This window comes from Typopeltis vanoorti, chromosome 15, assembly GCF_054136105.1.
Source record: "Typopeltis vanoorti isolate ZY-2024b chromosome 15, IOZ_Tvanoo_1.0, whole genome shotgun sequence".
In the NCBI taxonomy this organism is placed as follows: domain Eukaryota; kingdom Metazoa; phylum Arthropoda; class Arachnida; order Uropygi; family Thelyphonidae; genus Typopeltis; species Typopeltis vanoorti.
Window position 1 is genome coordinate 110,616,671 of NC_143563.1, and position 22,183 is coordinate 110,638,853.

At 36.5% G+C, this 22,183-nt stretch overlaps 1 protein-coding gene across 2 annotated transcripts in view; it reads right to left on the reverse strand.

Annotated features, from left to right (window-relative positions):
* LOC150099077 (activin receptor type-1-like) overlaps positions 1 to 22,183 on the reverse strand; it is a 201,119-nt gene that overhangs the window by 58,047 nt on the left and 120,889 nt on the right. For both annotated transcript variants that reach the window (XM_090404904.1, XM_090404905.1), the window contains exon 5: positions 17,233 to 17,332. In XM_090404904.1, the coding sequence (XP_090261030.1) occupies positions 17,233 to 17,332 (100 nt within the window). The remainder of the gene's footprint in view (positions 1 to 17,232; positions 17,333 to 22,183) is intronic.

Sequence of the window (22,183 nt, forward strand, 5' to 3'; positions counted from 1 at the left end):
TCTTCACCAAGCTTTTCTTCCACAATTCTTCTCAACCGTTTCTCAAGTATACTTGCATAGATCTTGCCAGGAACACTCAGTAGGGAAATACCTCTGTAATTCTCACATTCAGTTTTATTTCCCTTTTTATATATGGGAACTATGAGAGCTCTACTCCAATCATCAGGAATTCGTCCCTCTGTCCAGGCTTTCTGAACTATGCAGTGCAGCCACTGTAAGACTCTTATACCACCATGCTTCAGCATTTCTGGTCGAATATCATCTACTCCTGCTGTCTTTCCACATTTCAAGCCTTTGATGGCTTTTTCTACTTCAAGTATGGATATGTATTCCTGACTGCATGCCTGGTCAGTGTTTTTTATCACTGTGCTGTCATCACTGCTTGTTTCATTTAGCAGTTTTTCAAAGTAATTACTCCATACTTCAAGGATATCTTTTTCTTCTGTTTTCATGTCACCTTTATCATCTCTAATTCCTTTTACAGCACTCTTTCCTCCATTCCTAAGCTTCTTCAACAACCTCCAGAATATTTTGCCACCTTCTTGATATTTATTTTCTATATTCTTGCCAAAGTCCTCCCATGACTTTTGTTTAGCTAGTTTTACACACTGTTTAGCTTTCTTACATTTGTCTCTGTACTCTGTAAGAGTAAAAGCTGACTTATTTACCAGGAACTTTTGATATGCTTTCTTCTTTTCCTTCACTGCCTCTTTAACTTCCTGTGTCCTCCAGGGAGTTCTGATTTTTTTATCCTTGCACACAACCTCACCACATGCCTCTCTGGCAGAATCAATCAATGTTTTCTTCAGAGTTTGCCACTGAATCTCCAAGGTTTGATTCCTGGTCTCAAACTCTTTCATTTTTTCTTCAATAATCTTTGTGTATTTTAGTCTACAGTTCACATCTGAGAGCTGCTCAACTTTTATTCGCTTTAAAACTTTCTTACATGTTTTTCTTTTCAATATGAAATTCAATTTTATCCTGCTCAAGACTAAATAGTGATCACTTCCAATTTCAAATCCTCTGTACACTCTGGTGTCCTGCACCAGGGAGAAAACATCACTATCAACAATAACATAGTCAATGAGACTTTTCTTATTCCTAGCCTCTTCTCTCCAAAATAGGAAAACATACATATGTACAATATACAAGCTACTTCAATATACAAAAGTCAAATGATCTAAATGTTTGTTAATCATTTATCCTAGCCTGACCTCCGGTGAGGGGGAAAAAAAAACGGAACTACAGTAGTCTCTCCTTATCTGCGGAGGATATGTTCCAAGAAATCCCGTGGATAGTATCGAACCCTATATATACACTATGTTTTTTCCTATACATATATACCTATGATAAAGTTTAATTTATAAATTAGGCACAGTAAGAGATTAACAACAATAACTAATAAAATAGAACAATTATAACAACATACTGTAATAAAGTTATCTGAATGTGAATGGAATCTTAGCAACCTCAGCATGTGTGTAGCTTAGTCCAACACCAGGGCAACTTGTTGCAAAGGTGGACCATCTGGGATCAGCCGAATTGTCTATTATTAAAAGAAAGAGCCATACAGCTTCATTTCGGCAATGTAAAATTACATAGGCAAAGTGGATATTAGATCCAACATATTTCAAAACTGGATGTTCGTACGTTGACCTGAGAGCTTACAAAAATAAAATCATCGACATCCTCAAGTTGCTGTACCTACTTGACTTAAGTAGCTAAGGCAACTCTGGGATGCCGATGATTGTATTCTCATAAGCTCTCAGGTCAACTTACGAAACTTTTATAGTTTTTACAAACATTCAGCTTTGAAATAATGTTGAATCTAATATCCATTTTGCTGAATTATAAATTGTTTATTTTTGGAATTTTCCATTTAATATCTTTGGACCAAGGTTGACTGACCTCAGAAACTGAAACCGAGGATAGCAAATCCATGGATAAGGGTTTGCTATCCTTGTTAAACGATTTCTACAGTCCTTTCATATTGAGATTTTCTTCTGTCTAGGGTTGTTCTGGTTGCTATGTGGGTCTTCCACATTCTTGGAATAATTAATCCATCATTTTTGTTCAGATCTGGATGATGTTTCAGAATTTCGCAAGCTTCTTTGAATTTTCTTTCAAGCCAGGTTTTGGTGCTGCAGTGTAGGGACTTAGTACCTTTCCAGTCAATTCTATGGCATGTTTGGAGTGCATGGTCTGATAGGCCTGTTTTACCATAGTGGAGGTATTTAATGTGACATTTGTGTTCATCTTTTCTGATTGGGATGGTGCATCCTGTTTCCCCTATGTAAGGTAGGTTAAAAGTACATTGGAAGTGGATTTTTGGATGAGCTAAGTAAATTTCTTAATTTTGCTGGGGATTTGAAGGTTGTCTTGATGTTGTATTTAAGTAGTGTTCTATCTATTTTTTCTGAAATTCCCTAATGTAGGGTATGGCATTCTTGTAATCTTTTTGGCTTTTAATGGCATTTTTATGAAGGAATCTTGAACTGTTTTTTTTTTTTTTTATTGTAGTCATTTTTTACAAATGCTTGGTGAATGATTTCAAATTCTTGGTTCAGAGCTTGTTCATTAGAACAAACCTCCTAAAGCAGCTTGATTGCTCCATTTTAAAACTTTTTGCACTCTTTTCTTTTAATAAGATATTCAGTTTATCTTGCTCAAAACTAAATGATGTTCACTTCTGATTCCAAATCCCCTCTACATATATTCTTGTGTCTCAACCTAGCATGAAGATACCACTAGCAACAACACAGTCAATGAAACTTTTCTAATTTTTGCTATATGACAGGTGAATTGTAACTTGATATCTACTATAACTCCAAGATTACTAGTCTCATCAATCTCTCCAAGCATAATCTTACTAATATGCTGTTGGAAATTTCATCATGCCAAAGTGCATAACTTTACACATGAATTTATAGCGATTATCATTTGCTACACATTCCTGATTGCCTTGTTTATGTTCTATTCAACAAAACAATTGTACATCACCTGTCAGGTTCCCACGATGAGCAACAGTGGCCCAAGGAACGGTCCCTGGGGTACCCAATTGATCACTTTAAATCTGTCAAATTCACTCACTGCATATACCAATTTTAAATGCCTATCAGGCATTTAAAAGTGGCTCTGTAAGCCACTTGCTTATTCAAATCAGTAGTCAATATTCGAGTCATACCAGCTCTTCAGCCAACAGGTTGTTGGGAATTCTGCTGTGTCACAAACAACCATGCTGACGTTTGTGACTGTCTTCAGGTGGGACATAATTTCATTGCCTGGTATGAGACAACTGCCCTGCATTACTGGAAGCCTCAAGTGGCTTGAAAAATGTTCCATGTTTGGAACTCTCTTTAAGCTACTTCAGTTTTCAGACTATGTAAAAGTAAAAATAATAATAATAATAATAATAATAATAATAAAATACAAATAAATAAACATGATTAAAAAAATTCCATATCCACAACAGGTGCAGTATTGATGTACTATAGGTTCACAACCTTTTGTGGGTTTGAGATACATAGAATAAGTGTATCTTATAAAATGGCTTAGCAAGTCCAACAGCATCATAATGTATCCATTCCCATTATCCAATTTAGCAGTAACATTATAAAATATGAGGAAATCGACTTCCTCTTCCCTTTTGTAAACCCATGCTGTTCACTGCTGAATACAGCTTGTCTGTCAATCTGTTTCTGTATGTGAGTTCGTATCAACTTCTTTAAAATTTTCACGACCACTTCAGAAGATAGTGATAGATCAGCAGTTAGACAGTAATGTTTGGATTCGTACAGAACTCTCATAAATTCTTTCTATCCTGTGGATCATTCTTGAGCTGATATTCAAATTATATTTTGAATAATTTTAGGCCAGGTCAAGGGTCTAATCCACTAGAAATTAAAAAAACAAAGTGACACCATTTTAGTAAGGCAACAAAAGTCAATTATTCCTAGGGCAAAAAAAGGATAAAGACAAAACTAATTTCAGAGTGCTACTTCACATAATGGAGATATTAAGATTAGGGCAATTTAATGCTTCATGGCTTCCTTTGTAAACCCTTTTCATCAAACATATGCTCTTGTACAGGACTTGTTTTTTTTTTTCTTCCCAAAGGACTTATTATTTAGAGGAAATAGCATGCTCTGTGAAGTCAGATTGATCAGGCCTATGAAATGTTACAATTTTCTTCATGATAAATAGTGACAAATCCTCTGGATTGACCAAGGAATATGGCACACACCTGGAAAGTTTAAAGGAGGAAGCTTATCTTTGGCTAATAAAAGTAAAGAAGAATTTTATGAATGCTGAGAATAAGAAGGAAAGCAGATTGCAGAGTTTATAAGCTGAACAGACAATGCAATCAACCACTGGTCTTAAAGGGACACTCAGTTTATAGATCTTGTGAAACCATATAACCTAGGGGAATGTCCATGCCAAGTCAACTTTTTTCTTATATCATCATCCAAACAACAGACACGACCTATAAGCTTGTTAGTTTATTAATCTATCATGCTGTAGGATCAGAATGGATGGGAAGTCATCATGTTGGAGGCTTAATGGAATGGATACAGCACGCGGAAAACAGATTTCAGTACTTCCTATATTTCGTCTGTCACTGAGACATCTTCAGGAATTACAAAAAAAACTAATGTAACATACACTCAAACACCACACAATACTAAGCTAACCACGTGGGTGACTCTGAAGTCCTATCTAGGTGGTGAGCCTCTATGGGCCAATGTAGGTGGCCTAGAATGTAAGGTGGGATCTCCGATGATTAATGTTTCCCAAATCTTCGAAAGTTTAATGCAACCATATTTATTTAGATTTGGTTGTACTTATATGTGTCATATGAAATCAATCATATGACACATATAAGTACAGCTAATTCTCTTTTTACATGGCTGTTTTTACATGATTTCGAAATAACACGGTTCAAATGTAGCTTATTTTTAAAATTTCTGTTTGCATTTAGTTCTGTTAAAAAGGATATTTCCATTATAATTATAATTTTTTAGAATGGTACATATGTACTTAAACTTGAATTATTGAAAATGGTGGCTACACTCCTGATCAAGTTTGGAATGCATATGAGACTAGATTTTTTTTTTTTGGAAAAAAAAAATGCCAAATAGAACTTATATAGCGAAATCACAAAAAAGTGTTGGTGGCTTTAAAGCAGCTATGGATCATACGATCTATTATTTTGCAGTAATGCTTCAGGAGATCGTATATTAAAACCATTACTCATTAATCGATCCCTAAGACTGCGGGCAATAAAAGGTTGGCTTTTAACACATTACCAGTGCACTGGAAGGCAAACAAAAAAAGTTGGGGTACAAAAGAAATTTTTAATGAATGATTCCATCGATGTTTCCATCATATAGTGTTTTGTTCCAAAACACTATTTGATGGAAAAAAATCTGGACTTCAAAGTTTTATTGATTACAGACAATGAGCCTGGCCATCCTGTTTTAGAACACCCAAATGTGGAATTTTCTTTTTTGCTGCCTAATACAGCATCCTTAATACAACCACTAGACCAGTGTGTGATTGCTACCTTCAAAACTTACTACATAAAAACGTTCCAATACATTTTGGATAAACTAGATAATGATAATTTACTGACAGTTATTGATGTGAGGAAGAAATTTTCTATTTCTCTGTTAAGAAATTGGAAAGCTACTTGGCCAGAATGTGTGAAAAAGAAAAAAGGTACAATCCAATATCACCAGATTAGCACATGCAGTTGGCATAGAAGGATTTGATGATTTTTCGTCTGTACATATTGAAGAATTGATGGTTGACAAGACTGTTAGTGATGACGAAATAATAGAAGCTGTCCTTGAGAACCTCGATGAAAAAGAAAAAAGTGATGATGATGATGATGATGAAGAGATTTCACTCACTGCAGGATTATTTAAGAAGGGCTTCAAATGGCTAGTAAATTGCAAACTCATTTTCTTACACAAGATCCAAATACTGAACGAGCTGAACAGTTTAAACGTGAACTGAAATCATGTATGGCACAATATGAATAATTACAGAGTTCGTGGTAAAAAAAAAATCAACCTTCAGAATTATTAGAAATTAGTGCTAATTTAGTTCCTTATACTGATCAAAACATTTAACCATTGCAGTATAAACAGGATGGCCAAAGTGTTTCAAGTGATGGAAGTAATTTAATTCCAGTATCACACAAAAGAATGTGGCTACTGTCAGAAAGTGATGGCAAATAAAATTTAACTAATAACCATATGCATGGGAGTATTTAGGGTGCTTAAAGGTCAAAGCTGTATAACTGAGAGGAGATCTCCACATAGCCTTTAAAGGAAGGCGGAGAACCGACCAGGGCTTCTGACCCAATGTCCAACCCTCACCTTCTCGTGATGCACCCTGTTGGGTATCTATCTGGATACTGAATGAATGAGGATGGGCTAGCAATTTGGGATTTAGCCGACCAAATTGTATTCTTATTGGCTTAAACCAATACAGAAAATGATGGTACAACATGACAAAATTTCATGCTGGCTGGGGCATCGCCTGGTTAAACAAGGCCCCCATTGTTTTTGCCAGGTAACCAGGGCAAACAGTGAAAAGTCAGCTACTGGAACAAATCTGAAAGCACACACCCCCAACTCAACATCACCAGAGTTAAAGATCGGTACTATCAACATAAGAAGCCTGAATGGCAAAGAAATGGAGCTAGCTAAGGAATTAGATAAGTACCAGATCGATATAATAGGGTGACTGAAACAAAAAAGACAAAAACTGGTGAGATCTTTCTGAACAATAAATACAAAATGTTATATTCAGGAAATGACAATCAAAGGAAAAGAAGGAGTAGTCATAGTATTCAACACAAAATATGAGGCAAATCTTCTTGAATGGCAGGCAGTCTCAAGTAGAGCGATGTGGGCAAATATCAGAATGGGGAATTGGACAATGAGACTTATTTGTGCCTATGGTCCATCAGAAGGTTCTATTCTACTTAAGTTAGAAGCAGAGAAATTTTTTGATGCTTTAGAAAAAGCAACTGACAGAATGAAAAATTGGTCCTTGTTGGGGATCTAAATAGCAGAGTAGGAAATGATTGTCAGCCATACAAAAATATTTTGGGACAATTTGGAGAAAAGAGCAAATCCAATAATAATGGCAAATACCTGTTGAATTTCTGCTCAGGACATGGATTGGTTATTACTAACACCATGTTCCAACATAAAAATGTGCACAAATTCACATGGAGAGAAGAGGCAAGGAATAAGAAAAGTCTCATTGACTATCTTATTGTTGATAGTGATGTTTTCTCCTTGGTGCAGGACACCAGAGTGTACAGAGGATTTGAAATTGGAAGTGATCACTATTTAGTCTTGAAGCAGGATAAAATTGAATTTCGTATTGAAAAGAATAACATGTAAGAAAGTTTTAAAGCGAATAAAAGTTGAGCAGCTCTCAGATGTGAACTGTAGACTAAAATACACAAAGATTATTTGAAGAAAAAATGAAAGAGTTTGAGAACAGGAACCAAACCTTGGAGATTCAGTGGCAAGTCTTGAAGAAAACCCTGATTGATTCAGCCAGAGAGGTATGTGGTGAGGTTGTCTACAAGGATAGAAAAATCAGAACTCCCTGGTGGACACAGGAAGTTAAAGAGGCAGTGAAGGAAAAGAAGAAAGCATATCAAAAGTTCCTGGCAAATAAATCAGCTTGTGCTCTTAGAGAATACAGAGACAAATGTAAAACTAGCTAAACACTGTGTAAAACTAGCTAAACAAAAGTCATAGGAGGACTTTGGCAAAAACAAAGAAAATAAATATCAAGACAGTGGTAAGATATTATGGAGGTTGTTAAAGCTTAGAAATGGAGGAGAGAGTGCTGTAAAAGGAGTTAGAGATGATAAAGGTTGCATGAAAACAGAAGAAAAAGATATCCTTGAAGTATGGAGTAATTACTTCGAAAAATTGCTTAATGAAACAAGTAGTGATAACACAGTGGTAAAAAACATTCTACAGGCATACAGTCAGGAATATGTATCCATACTTGAAGTAGAAAAAGTCAGCAAAGGCTTGAAATGTGGAAAGGCAGCAGGAGTAGATGATATTATACCAGAAATGCTGAAATATGGTGGTATAAAAGTCTTACAGTGGCTGCACTGCATAGTTCAGAAGGTGTGGACAGAGGGACGAATTTGTGATGATTGGAGTAGAGCTCTAATAGTACCCATATATAAAAAGGGAAATAAAACTGAATGTGAGAATTACAGAGGTATTTCCTTACTGAGTGTTGTGGGCAAGATCTATGCAAGCATACTGGGGAAACGGTTGAGAAGAATTGTGGAAGAAATGCTGGATTCAGGCCAAATAGAGGCTGTTAAGATCAGATTTTCACTTTACGACAAATAGCTGAGAAAGCATGGGAATATAACAAAGATCTGTATTTAAGTTTTGTCGATCTGGAAAAGGCATATGACAAGGTGCCAAGAGAGAAGCCATTCAATACGCTACAGTTATATGGTGTCAATGGGGCATTATATTAAGCAATACTTAGTCTGTATGTGAGTTGTAAGTCGGTAGTTAGAATTGAAGGAAGTACAGGAAAACGGTTTAATGTTAAATCTGGTGTGAGAAAAGGATGTACATTATCCCCCTCCTGTTATTCATTATCTATATGGATCACATTATGAAGGAAAGTGGTATTAAACAAGATATCAGAATTGGAGATATTAATGTCAGCTCTTTGCTTTATGCGGATGATGTTATACTTTAAAATAAATCCGCTACAAGTTTGCAAGAGTCCCTGACTAAATTGAATAACTGTTGTAATAGATATGGTATGAAGGTCAGCATTAAAAGGACAATGAAAATAGGTAGAATTGTTGAAAATGTCAATTGCGTTGTGAACGGGGAACCTGTGGAACAAGTAAAACATTTCAGCTACTTAGGCACGATTTTTACTGAAGATGGTAAATTAAATATGGAAATAGACAACAGAATCAACAAAGCTGGTATGGTAGGAAGTCAATTGAATAAATTCATATGGAATAAGAGAGAAATTAGTCAGAACACTAAATTAGCTGTATACAAGACAGTGTTCAAACCAGTTTTAATTCGTGGATCTGAGAGCTGGGTCAGAAGTAAAACACTTGACCAAAGACTAGAGACCGCAGATATGAGAGTCCTGAGAAAGATTAGTGGCATGAACAGATGGCATAAATGGCAATATCATATTAAAAACGAGGATATTAGGAAAGAACTTGACATTGTCAGCATCCAGGAATGCATTAGCAGAGCTAATCTCAGGTGGTATGGTCACTTAAACAGAATGGGCGAGGAAAGATTAGCAAAACAAGTGTTCTCTGCCAAGTTGGCAGGAAAACAACCCAGAGTAAGACCAAGATATAGGTGGATTGATACGGTACAATGTGAATTAGATGATGGAAATATAAGATCTGATAATGATAATATTGGAGTCTTGACAAGTAACAGACTGATTTGGAGGAAAATTGTAGATAGGAAGTTAGTAATGATGTAAATTTTTCATGTAGTACTATAATATCCTGGACATCCCTTGAGGGTACATGTCAGGAATTTGATGATGATGATGGGTGTATTTGGGCCTTTTCGAATTTCTGTTTTATTAGTGACACACTATATTCTTTAAAAAAAATTCATATGTATATACTTTAAATAAGTATTTAAAATAAAAAAAAATATTCCATTAAAATTAAATAGGGTTTTATTCAATGATTTTCATGTTTTATTTGAAAATAACTTATTGTTCGTATCGGGTTTTCATATCTGGAACCATTCTTCTATTTTTTCATGTGCATTGTATTCTTTTTTATATGGTTTCCATTTACACCATTTTTTCTGGAGCCAATCTAATTGTAAATGGAGAATTGGGTGTATATTTAGATTTTAATTGGAAACTCTTGTTTACAATTAAAATCTCTTATAAAAAAAATTATTCTCTCTGAACTTCACACACACACACACACACACACACACACACACACACACACACACACACACACACACACACACACACACACACACACACACACACACAGGGCTTGAAAAATGTGCTTGTCTGCTCATTCATGATGAGTGAGAATTTTTAGTTGACAAAAAGAAAAATCAGAAGAGTTTCACTGTTTAATCTTTTGTTTAATGCGTTCTCAATTTACATGTTTATTGCTTACTGTCATATCACTGATAAAATGTATGAGTTTTAATGTCTCACAGATTGATAAGCACACTAGTATATCAGTATCAACATTTTAACTTCATCTGGCACATAGAATAAAACTTAGTTATGGCATTAATAAAAAGGCTTGTAAATTGACCAGATCTGGAAACACACGATTATGATACACACACAGTCAAAGTTGAAAACTTAATAAAGATAGAATAATTACAAATATTTCAATTCATGTATTGTGGATCATCATTAGTGTAATATAGTTGAAAATTAATGAGAATGGAATCTCTCCTTATATGCAGCAGCAAGATAGGCAGGTAATAGTTACTGATACTATTAAGAGCAAATGAAGTGTGCATGCATATGATAAAAACTTATAAAGTAAACAGTATAGTTCATAATTTCCTCAATTTCTGGCATGGACAATCCCTTATTAAGGTTGAGATTTGGATGATGCAGTCCTGAACTTTCTTTAAAGAAATGCTCATGTTTATAAGAACAACTATGTAATAATTTGGTATCATTCCAAAGAATCCTGTGGCTGGTGTTAGTAATTCCATGTTCTGCTCTACCTGATTTGTTCTGTTTCTTGGAGGTAATGTTTACACCATTTTTTCCGTGTAAATGGAGAATTGGGTGTATATTTAAATAAATATGACTCAGGATTCAGGACACTGCCATTTATCCAGCATGCTGAGAGATTATTACATTAGTCATATTTTCCGAAACTCTTGTTTACAATTAAAATCTTTTATAAAAAATACAGAAACAGATCAGTATGTTTGCCCAAATTAGGATAACTTACAGTTGCATGAGACTGAATGGACTTGAGATAGCAGTAGAGGCAGAATTTTATCTTTTGGAGATGATATCATAGAGCTAATTGAATTGAAAGGCTTGAAAGTTGTGTAAATATTAAACTTCTTTAGGGTATGAGAAATGTGCTCTGAAATGCCTTTAGTGTGCAGGATCATTAATCTGTAATTTTTTCTTCTAATAGAGGGTGGTAATTGTTGAGAATGGCTGTTTCTTTGATTGCAAAAATTTCTTTTTAAAGCAGATCAGACAAAGAACAGATAATATGAGCTCTTCAAAGAGGTCATTTTATAATGTCATATTTCTGTGAGGGATGGTGAGCCAAAGTCTGATGGATATACTGACTCAAGCAGGAAAGTTTGTGAGAAACAGAATTTGATGTTTCCTTATCAACATCTGTTAATTTAAGACTATTAAGGAAATATATAGTCCATTTTGATTCAAGTTCCATAGTGAAATTGATTCTGTAATGAAGATTATTTGATTTTTTATAAGTCCAGTTGTTCACAAGCAAAGATATCATCCACATGACAAAGCCATGAAAGTTTTGGATTAATCACTGAAATTTTATCTTCAAGTTGTTCAAGTTGTTCAAGTTGTTTATCTTCAAGTCTTTATCTTCTGAATAGAAGTTATCAAGGATGGAAGAAATCGAGGAGCCCATTGCAATACTTTTCATTTGTCTACAAAGTTTTTCATTCCAGCTAAAATATCCAGAATTAATGATTAATTTGAAGAGGTCTAGAATATCTGATAGGAACTTAGATGATGATGATAAAAATTCTAGGGTGTCAACTACAGGAACATTTGTAAAAAGCAAAGCTTCCTACTAAAATCAGTGGAACGAAGTCTCACATCTTTAATTTTTGATATTATTAATATATAGGTTTTATGATCAATATACATGAGCAGTAATATCCACTTTTCATTTATAATCAGAAGAGTAAGAAATAACAGTGATATTGCCTACATTAGCTTTGGTTATAATAGGATTTTTATTCTCTGAAAATCATAGGGCTTTCAAATTCTGCATATGAGATATTTAAGGTAGAAATTAAGGATTAGGAATAATTTTAGCAACTTCAAAATGTAATTGATTTCTATCATTACATGTCAAATAAGAGATGTTACTTTTAATATTATGCATGAAATCTAAATGTGGAAAACATTTTGATATAATAAAAAATTTGTGTCCTCTAACAACTTCTTTCAAGAGTTCATATTATCTGTTCTTTGTTTGATCTACTTCATAAAGAAATGTCTACAATCAAAGAAACAGCCATTTTCTCAACAGTTAACCCCAAAACAACAGAAAAGATTATCAACCATTTTTATTCCCTCTATTAGAACAGGACTCACACAGAATTGCCATCGTGTACTTTATAGGCATTTCAGAGTGCATTTCTCATACCTTAAAGAAGTTTAATATTTATACAACTTTCAAGCCTATTGCTTCGATTAGTTCTATGATACCTTCTCCAAAAGATAAAATTCTGCCTCTACTGTTATCTGAAATGTATTCAATATCATGCAACTGCAAGTTATTCCACTTTGGACAAACATGCTGATCTGTTTTTATACACTTCTTTGAACATCAACCTTAAATTATTATTATTATTATTCGTGATGCGTCCAAGGAGTCTGAAGACTCATCGTGGGAGGACACTTAATGTACAACTCTCTGCCTCCACTACTATACCAAACCTCTACTACCAATAACCTACATCAGCGCCATCTGCTGCTCACAACCACCACCACAGCTAGTATTTTTTGTCTGTAAATTGCATGTGTTCTGAAGGGCCGATTTGTCTGTATGCAGGATAAAGCTATCTCTGTATGAGTTCGGCTAACTCACCTTCAATTGAAAAAGTCCATACAAAGATTCCTCCCATCACGACAAGAATCGAACTTAGGCCTTTTCTAATCGAAGGGTGCAATGTACTGCTATTCTTCCAATTGCGCTACGGAGGCAATTACTTCCAAGAAATGGAACAAATCAGGTCTAGCAGAATGTGGAGTTACTAACACTAGCCACAGGATCTTTTGGAATGATGCCAAATTACTATAGATGTTCTTATAAACATGAGTGTTTCTTTAAAGACAGTTTTGAAATACTTCTCATCATCATCATCATCATCATCAAATTCCTGCCATGTACCCTCAAGGGGTATACAGGATATGACAGTACTACATGAAAAAATTACATCATTACTAACTTCCTATCTACAATTTTCCTCCAAATCAGTCTGTTACTTGTCAAGACTCCAACATTATCAGATCTTATATTTCTATCGTCTAAGGCACTTTGTACCGTATCAATCCACCTATATCTTGGTCTTCCTCTGGGTCGTTTTCCTGCCAACCTGGCAGAGAACACTTGTTTTGCTAATCTTTCCTCTCCCATTCTATTTAAGTGACCATACCATCTGAGATTAGCTCTGCTAACGCATTCCTGGATGCTGACAATGTCAAGTTCTTTCCTAATATCCTCATTTTTAATATGATATTGCCATTGATGCCATCTGTTCACGCCTCTAATCTTTCTCAGGACTCTCATATCTGCGGTCTCTAGTCTTTGGTCAAGTGTTTTACTTCTGACCCAGCTCTCAGATCCATAAGTTAAAATTGGTTTGAACACAGTCTTGTATACAGCTAGTTTAGTGTTCCGACTAATTTCTTTCTTATTCCATATGAATTTATTCAATTGACTTCCCACGATACCAGCTTTGCTGATTCTGTTGTCTATTTCTATATTTAGTTTACCATCTTCAGTAAAAATTGTGCCTAAGCAGCTGAAATGTTTTACTTGTTCCACGGGTTCTCCATTCACAACACAGTTGACATTTTCAATGATTCTGCCTATTTTCATTGTCTTTGTCTTTTTATTGCTGACCTTCATACCATATCTATTACAACAGCTATTCAATTTAGTCAGAGAATCTTGCAGACTTGTAGCGGATTTATTTAGAAGTATAACATCATCCGCATAAAGCAAAGAGCTGACATTAACATCTCCAATTTTGACATCAGGTTTAATACCACATTCCTTCATAATGTGATCCATATAGATAATGAATAACAGAGGGGATAATGTACATCCTTGTCTCACACCAGATTTAACATTAAACCATCTTCGTGTACTTCCTTCAATTCTAACTGCTGACTCACAACTCAAATAAAGACTAAGTATTGCTTGATATAATGCCCCATTGACACCATATAACTGAAGCGTATTGAATAGCTTCTCTCTTGGCACCTTGTCATATGCCTTTTCCAAATCGACAAAACTTAAATACAGATCTTTGTTATATTCCCATGCTTTCTCAACTATTTGTCGTAAAGTGAAGATCTGATCCTGACAGCCTCTATTTGGCCTAAATCCAGCTTGTTCTTCACCAAGCTTTTCTTCCACAATTCTTCTCAACCGTTTCTCAAGTATACTTGCATAGATCTTGCCAGGAACACTCAGTAGGGAAATACCTCTGTAATTCTCACATTCAGTTTTATTTCCCTTTTTATATATGGGTACTATGAGAGCTCTACTCCAATCATCGGGAATTCGTCCCTCTGTCCAGGCTTTCTGAACTATGCAGTGCAGCCACTGTAAGACTCTTATACCACCATACTTCAGCATTTCTGGTCGAATATCATCTACTCCTGCTGCCTTTCCACATTTCAAGCCTTTAAGGGCTTTTTCTACTTCAAGTATGGATATGTATTCCTGATTGCATGCCTGGTCAGTGTTTTTTTATCACTGTGCTGTCATCACTGCTTGTTTCATTTAGCAGTTTTTCAAAGTAATTACTCCATACTTCAAGGATATCTTTTTCTCCTGTTTTCATTTCACCTTTATCATCTCTAATTCCTTTTACAGCACTCTTTCCTTCATTCTTAAGCTTCTTCAACAACCTCCAGAATATTTTGCCACCTTCTTGATATTTATTTTCTATATTCTTGCCAAAGTCTTCCCATGACTTTTGTTTAGCTAGTTTTACACACTGTTTAGCTTTCTTACATTTGTCTCTGTATTCTGTAAGAGTAAAAGCTGACTTATTTGCCAAGAACTTTTGATATGCTTTCTTCTTTTCCTTCACTGCCTCTTTAACTTCCTGTGTCCACCAGGGAGTTCTGATTTTTTTATCCTTGCACACAACCTCACCACATGCTTCTCTGGCAGAATCAATGAATGTTTCCTTCAGAGTTTGCCACTGAATCTCCAAGGTTTGATTCCTGTTCTCAAACTCTTTCATTTTCTTTTCAATAATATTTCTGTATTTTAGTCTACAGTTCACATCTGAGAGCTGCTCAACTTTTATTCGCTTTTAAACTTTTTTACATGTTATTCTTTTCAATATGAAATTCAATTTTATCCTGCTCAAGACTAAATAGTGATCACTTCCAATTTCAAATCCTCTGTACACTCTGGTGTCCTGCACTAGGGAGAAAACATCACTATCAACAATAACATAGTCAATGAGACTATTCTTATTCCTAGCCTCTTCTCTCCATGTGAATTTGTGCACATTTTTATGTTGGAACATGGTGTTAGTAATAACCAGTCCATGTCCTGAGCAGAAATCCAACAGATATTTGCCATTATTATTAGCTTTGCTCTTTTCTCCAAATTTTCACAAAATATTTTTGTATGTCTCACAATCATTTCCTACTCTACTATTTAGATCCCCAACAAGGACCAACTTTTCCTTTTTCATTGTGTCAGTTGCTTTTTCTAAAGCCTCAAAAAATTCCTCCACTTCTACCTTAGTAGAACCTTCTGTGGGACCATAGGCACAAATAAGTCTCATTGTCCAGTTCCCCATTCTCATATTTGCCCACATTACTCTACTTGAGACTGACTGCCATTCAAGAAGATTAGCCTCGTATTTTGTGTTGAATACTATGGCTACTCCTTCTTTTCCTTGATTGTTATTGCCTGAATATAACATTTTGTATTTATTGCTCAGAAAGATCTCACCAGTTTTGGTCTTTTTTGTTTCAGTCACCCCTATTATGTCGATCTGGTACTTATCTAATTCCTCAGCTAGCTCCATTTCTTTGCCATTCAGGCTTCTTACGTTGATAGTACCGATCTTTAACTCTGGTGATGTTGAGTTGGGGTTTGTTTTCAGATTTGTTCCAGTAGCTGACTTTTCGCTGTTCGCCCTGGTTCCCTGGTGAAAACAACGGGGGCCTTGTTTAACCGGGCGACGCCCCAGCCGGCATGAAATTTTGTCTTGTTGTACCATCATTTTTTATTTTGGTTTAACCAATAAGAATACAATTTGGTCGGCTAAATCCCAAATTGCCAGCCCATCCTCGTTCGTTCAGTATCAAAGTAGATACCCAACAGGGTGCACCACGAGAAGGTGAGGATTGGACATTAGGTCAGAAGCCCTGGTCGGTTCTCCGCATTCCTTTAAAGGCTATGTGGAGGTCTCCTCTCAGTTATACAGCTTTGACCCTTAAGCACCCCTGAAATACTTCTGCATTGCCCAAATCTCAACCTCAATGATGGATTCTCTATGCCAAAAATCTGGGAAATTATTATTAAGAACTATACTGTTTAGTTATAAGTTTTATTACATGCACATCATTACAAGAAATTCCATTCTCCATATACCTTCGCTGTTGTTTAAGTTTTTCATTTCCAAATTACACTGACGATGATCCATGATTAATTTATCTTAATTAAATAATTTTTCAACTGTGTCTATGTGTAAGTAATGCAGAATTATGAATAACACATGGTTATCACTTAGTAAAAAAATATTATTAGTGGGCTGTAGATGGTGTAGTGTGGATCAAGATCATTGTTAGGGTATATGCTGTCCCCTATGTAAGGGCTGTTTTGTCTCCTATAAATTCAAGAACATATGTAAAATTACCAACAAAAAAATGGGTGTTTTTATGGTTGAGAAATTTGTTTGTTTATGCTGTCCTTCAAACTTACAGTTCCCAGGCATTGCTTTAGTTGCTTAGTGGGTTACAATGGCCTTGTGCAGATAGTGAATTAAGTGTTACTGATGGTGAGTTGTGGGGACTATAGTCTTCTAGCAATGGATTCATTGGATTTCATGGAGAAGTTACCTAATGACATATTAGAGTTCCACCCAAGTTGACACCTGACTAGTGAGATATTTGCCTGACTGGTAAGCTAGCACGTAATTTTTCAAGCCCTGCACATATATATACATAACCATTATACATACTAACCTATGCAATCTACAAGAACAACCTGTCGAGCAAGAGTTCTTTGGATCAGCAGTGGCAATCCAGATCCACTCCCTGAAGTTACAGACTGGTCTAATATTTCCTATAAGGAAACAAAAGTTTAAACTAGTTCAAACTCTGTAGGATATTTCAATTCTTTATTTCAAATGAATATATTTAATACAAACCTTTTTTTTTAAAGATTAAAAGATTAGAAGTTGCTACATTGTCAGAGCAACTGGATTTAAATATTTCAGTAAAATAAAATAGTTCCTTGTACTGCTGCTGAAAGTAAAAAATGGAACAGGGGATTGGTTATTGTTAGTTGTCTTCAGATGGGCTTGGAAATATTACTGGTGTTCCATGTGAGAGCTTACATTAAGGAAATATAATTTTTTATTCAGAGAGTTCAGAAAGATTTAGCCATTTAGTACATTATGCATGAAAGCAAATATTTTTAACAAAATATTGTAGACTCCTCTTTTATATATTCAAATAAAACCATGACAATGGAGCAGCACCTGTAACTGAACAAGAAGATGCTGAATGCAGCTCTGGAAAATGTTTTTTTAACTTCCCTATGAGCCAAGGCATGTTAACAACTGACACCCGGAAGCGGATGTGAAGCATATGATACAGTTGGAGAAAAGTGGATAAGAAGTCTTAGTCATCAATTATCTTCATTAAGAGGTGTGATAATCCCATGCTCAGGACAACACTTAACTGGATGAGCTTGCAATCATAGCTGTATTGCAATAGCCATAACAATAACCAATCTCCAGTGCATATAAACATAGTTCCTTATGGCATATGTGTGTAGGTGTAATTTTAAAGAGAGATATAGATTACATGTATACAACATTTTTTTTTACTTGCAGTCCTTTTATCATGTAGTTTGTTGCTAATGGCAGGACAAAATAAGAAATTGTCATAGTGAGAAATGTTGAGAGAAACTGGTTTCTCCATTTGTTTAGCTAATCCCATTATACTATGCCATTCTTTTTATTCTTTTGTCATCTTGTATTAGTCCTGTTGTAGAATGAGCCATTTAAAATGACTTATTCTAATGTACCACTAATGTGCTACACAGCATTTATGAGTAGGTTATCTATGAAGAAACTGGAGAAGAACAATAACAATACAAAGAAGTCAGTTTTGCCTTTGAGTGATTATGTATCAGTTCAAATGAAGTTAAAGTTTAAAGGTGGAAGTTGCACCTAAAAGGCTTGGTGAGAATGACAAAGTTTTTTTTTTCTTTTTTACAAGCTGTGTTTTCAATTTTGAATTTATATTTAGTGATTTTTATTTTATTTTATTTTCTCAGGCTACAACATCTCCAGCAGTTCATGAAGCTGCTCCAGACAGGCTGAATTTTTTCATGAACTGCTGTGGAACACTTATGTCAGGACTAAGACCTAAACAGTGTGTATGTGAAAGGGTGTGTTTTAAATGGGATGAAGACTGGCTTTCAATCTAACAAAAATTATTTCAGGGATTCATTCAAAGGAAGTGTGTGGATTTACAAAATGAAAGCAGCAATATGACAATACCTCAAGGGCTCACTTTAGTGAGTACGGGCATGGCAAACCCGAGGTACCTGATGCTGGACCATGCCTTACTTCATGTAATGTATATCTGTTATATTATTCTGTAGACTGGTCCCTCCCCTTCTTTCTTTGCTTCTTTCTCCTCTCCTTGCTCCTTCCCCTTGATGCTATTAGAGTATCCGAGGGTTAGGGGTGAGTCTTTCCTATCTTGCTAAGTCATTTCATCTTATGCAGCCACCGAAGGAGGCAAGCTAGCCTCAATAGGTGCCGGTCCCAAGCCTGGATAAATGCGAGGGTTGATGTCAGGAAGCGCATCAGGTCGGAAAACTTTAATGCCAGCTCAAACTATGATTATGAGTCGAAGAGAAAATGATATAAGGGCCAGGGCGTACCAGCGACTAGCAGCCACATCGCCTTACAGCTGCGAGAAATGGACGAGGGCTACCGCATCAAGGGCGGGTGCGGTTAAACAAAGGAGCCCAGCAGGTGGACAGGATGTTGCGAGTGGGAACACTGAATGTTGGAAGCATGACTGGAAGTGGAAGAGAGGTGGCAGACATGATGAGGAAGAGGAAGTTGGACATTTTATGTGTGCAGGAGACAAGGTGGAAGGGGGGAAAGGCAAAGGAACTGGGAGATGGATATAAACTGTTCTACTCTGGAGCGAATAACGAGGGAAGAAATGGTGTAGGAATTGTGGTGTGTGGCAGAATGAAGGGTGAAGTACTGGACGTAGGTAGAAGGAATGACAGGATCATGCGAATGAAATTGGGTCTTGGAGAAGAGCGAGTGGTCATATTATGTATATATGCCCCGCAAGTTGGTTGTACAGCAGAGGAAAAAGATGAGTTCTAGAACATGTTAGATGAAGAAATGAGGGAATTGGAAGAAAATGAGATGGTGATTGTCGGAGGAGACTTGAACGGACACAGAGGAAGACAGAATAGAGACTGTGAAAGGGTGCATGGTGGCCACGGAGTGGGAATGATGAACCAGGAAGGAGAGAGGGTTGTGGACTTTGCAGTAGCGTTTGATCTGGCAATTGTGAACTCGTTTTTCTACAAGAGGGAAGAACATTTGATAACATTTAGGAATGGTAACAACAGCTCACAAATTGACTACATTTTGACTAGAAGAAAACATCTTAAGGTTGTGACAAATTGTAAAGTAATTCCAACAGATCAAGTAGCACAACAACACCGACTGCTGTGCACAGACTTTAAAATAAGATCGAAGATAAAAACTTCTGGATGCCGTGGGATGAAGACAATTAAGTGGTTTCGCTTAAAACAGGAGAGTGTGAGGAATCGTTTTAGGGAGAGGGTGTCAGAGAGGATTTCGGATGGACTGGAAAGTGTACAGGATTGGTGGAAACATAATTCAAAAGTAATCCTGAGCTGTGCAATCGACGTGCTTGGTGAGACATCTGGAAAGTTTAGAGAGCAGAAGGAGGGTTGGTGGTGGAATAATGATGTACAGGGTGTTCGGGATAAATTTGACAGTTTCGTAAGGAAAAAGAAAATCTTCTTTGTATCTATTAAATTTAATGAATTGACAAAAAAACATTACAGGCAGAGTTAATTACAATACTATCAACAAGATTTACTCAAAATAACCACCATTAGCATCGATCACAGCTTCAATTCTGCTTCGGAACCTCGAACAAGCTGATGCTACAGTCTCCCTGGGAAGGGCCGCAAAAACTGTTTTAATTTTATCCATTAACTGGGCTTTTGTATTACTGGAAGTGCGATTGGTGTCTTTTTCAACTGCGCCCCATACAAAATAATCCATGGGGTTAAGGTCTGGGGAGTTTGGAGGCCAAACATTTGGACTGGTGAAGTCGTAGAAATTTTCAGACAACCATTTTTGACTTTTCCCAGAGGTGTGGCAAGGGGCCGAATCCTGCTGCCATACATACGGCCTACCATTGGCTACCCTTGTTATCCAGGGCTTGACTACAGTTAGCAACTCCACGAACAAAGCCCGAATTCCAATGCCAGGGTTCTTCAACACCTGTTCCTGCAGATTTGCGAGGAATTCTGCTGTACGAACGCAATCAGATCGTCTGCTAGGGATCTTTCTTCTTGCTACATCCTCGTAGTCACCATTGCAAGTCTCTAGTTCATGCCTGATTGTTTTTACTGTATTCAGGGAGCATTGGGCAGCAGTCGTAATATCCTTATTTTGATGGTGGGCACGAATCATCATGATACAAGTTATTCTCTTCCATGATTCAGGTGGGTTCCAGCTATCCATCCTTTCTGACATCTTGTATATGAATGAAGAAGGGTCCAAACTTTTAAATGAAGAGAAGTGTGTGTTAATACATGTAACTTACGGAAAAATATAATTAATTATAAATATGTCAAATTTATCCCGAACACCCTGTACAAGTAGAAGTGACAGCTAAGAGGAAGGCAAAGCAGAAGTGGGATGAGTCAAGAGTGGAAGAGGACAGAGAGGTGTACAAAGAGAGAAAGCAAGAGGCCAAGAAAGTTGTGGCATAGGCGAAGGCCATGGCATATCAAGATCTGTATGATCAATTAGAAACAAAGGAAGGACAGAGAAAAATTTACCAACTAGCAAAATGTAGAAATAAAGCAGCGAAGGACATCTTACAGGCAGATCAAAGATGCTGAAGGAAGAGTATTATGGAGGGATGTGGACATAAGAAACAGATGGAAAATATACTTTGAGGGACTTTTTAATGAGGAAAATGCAAGGACTCTCAGAGGAGATGGGCAGCCTTCTGAGGGGATGGTGCAGAACATCAGTAGAGTGGAAGTGACGGAGGCCATGAAGAGGATGAGGAATGGAAAAATCGGTGGGCCCTGACAGAATTCCAGTGGAGGCATGGAAGGCACTGGGGGAAGAGGGAATTAACCTACTGTGGGACCTGTTCATGAAAGTTTGCCAACAGGAAAATATACCCGAGGAATGGAGGGAGAGTACTCTTGTCCCCATCTACAAGGGTAAAGGGGATGCACAAGACTAAAAATTACAGAGGAATAAAGTTGATGTCCCACACAATGAAGATCCTAGAAAGGGTTCTTGATGGTAGATTGAGGAAGGAGGTGGAGATTGCAAAGGAACAATTTGGCTTCATGCCTGGTAGATCAACAACAGATGCTATCTTTGGGTTACGGCAGATGATGGAAAAATATTGAGAGAAACAAAGGGAGCTACATCTGGTATTTATTGATCTGGAGAAAGTATACGATAGAATGCCAAGGCAAGAAGTCTGGAGGTGTCTGAGGGAGAAGAAGGTGCCAGAGAAATATGTCAGGTTGGTGCGGGAAACGTACAGAAATGTGAAGACAAGGGTTCGGACCTGTTTGGGACAGACAGAAAGTTTTCAAGTAACAGTTGGCTTGCATCAAGGGTCAGCATTAAGTCCGTTTCTG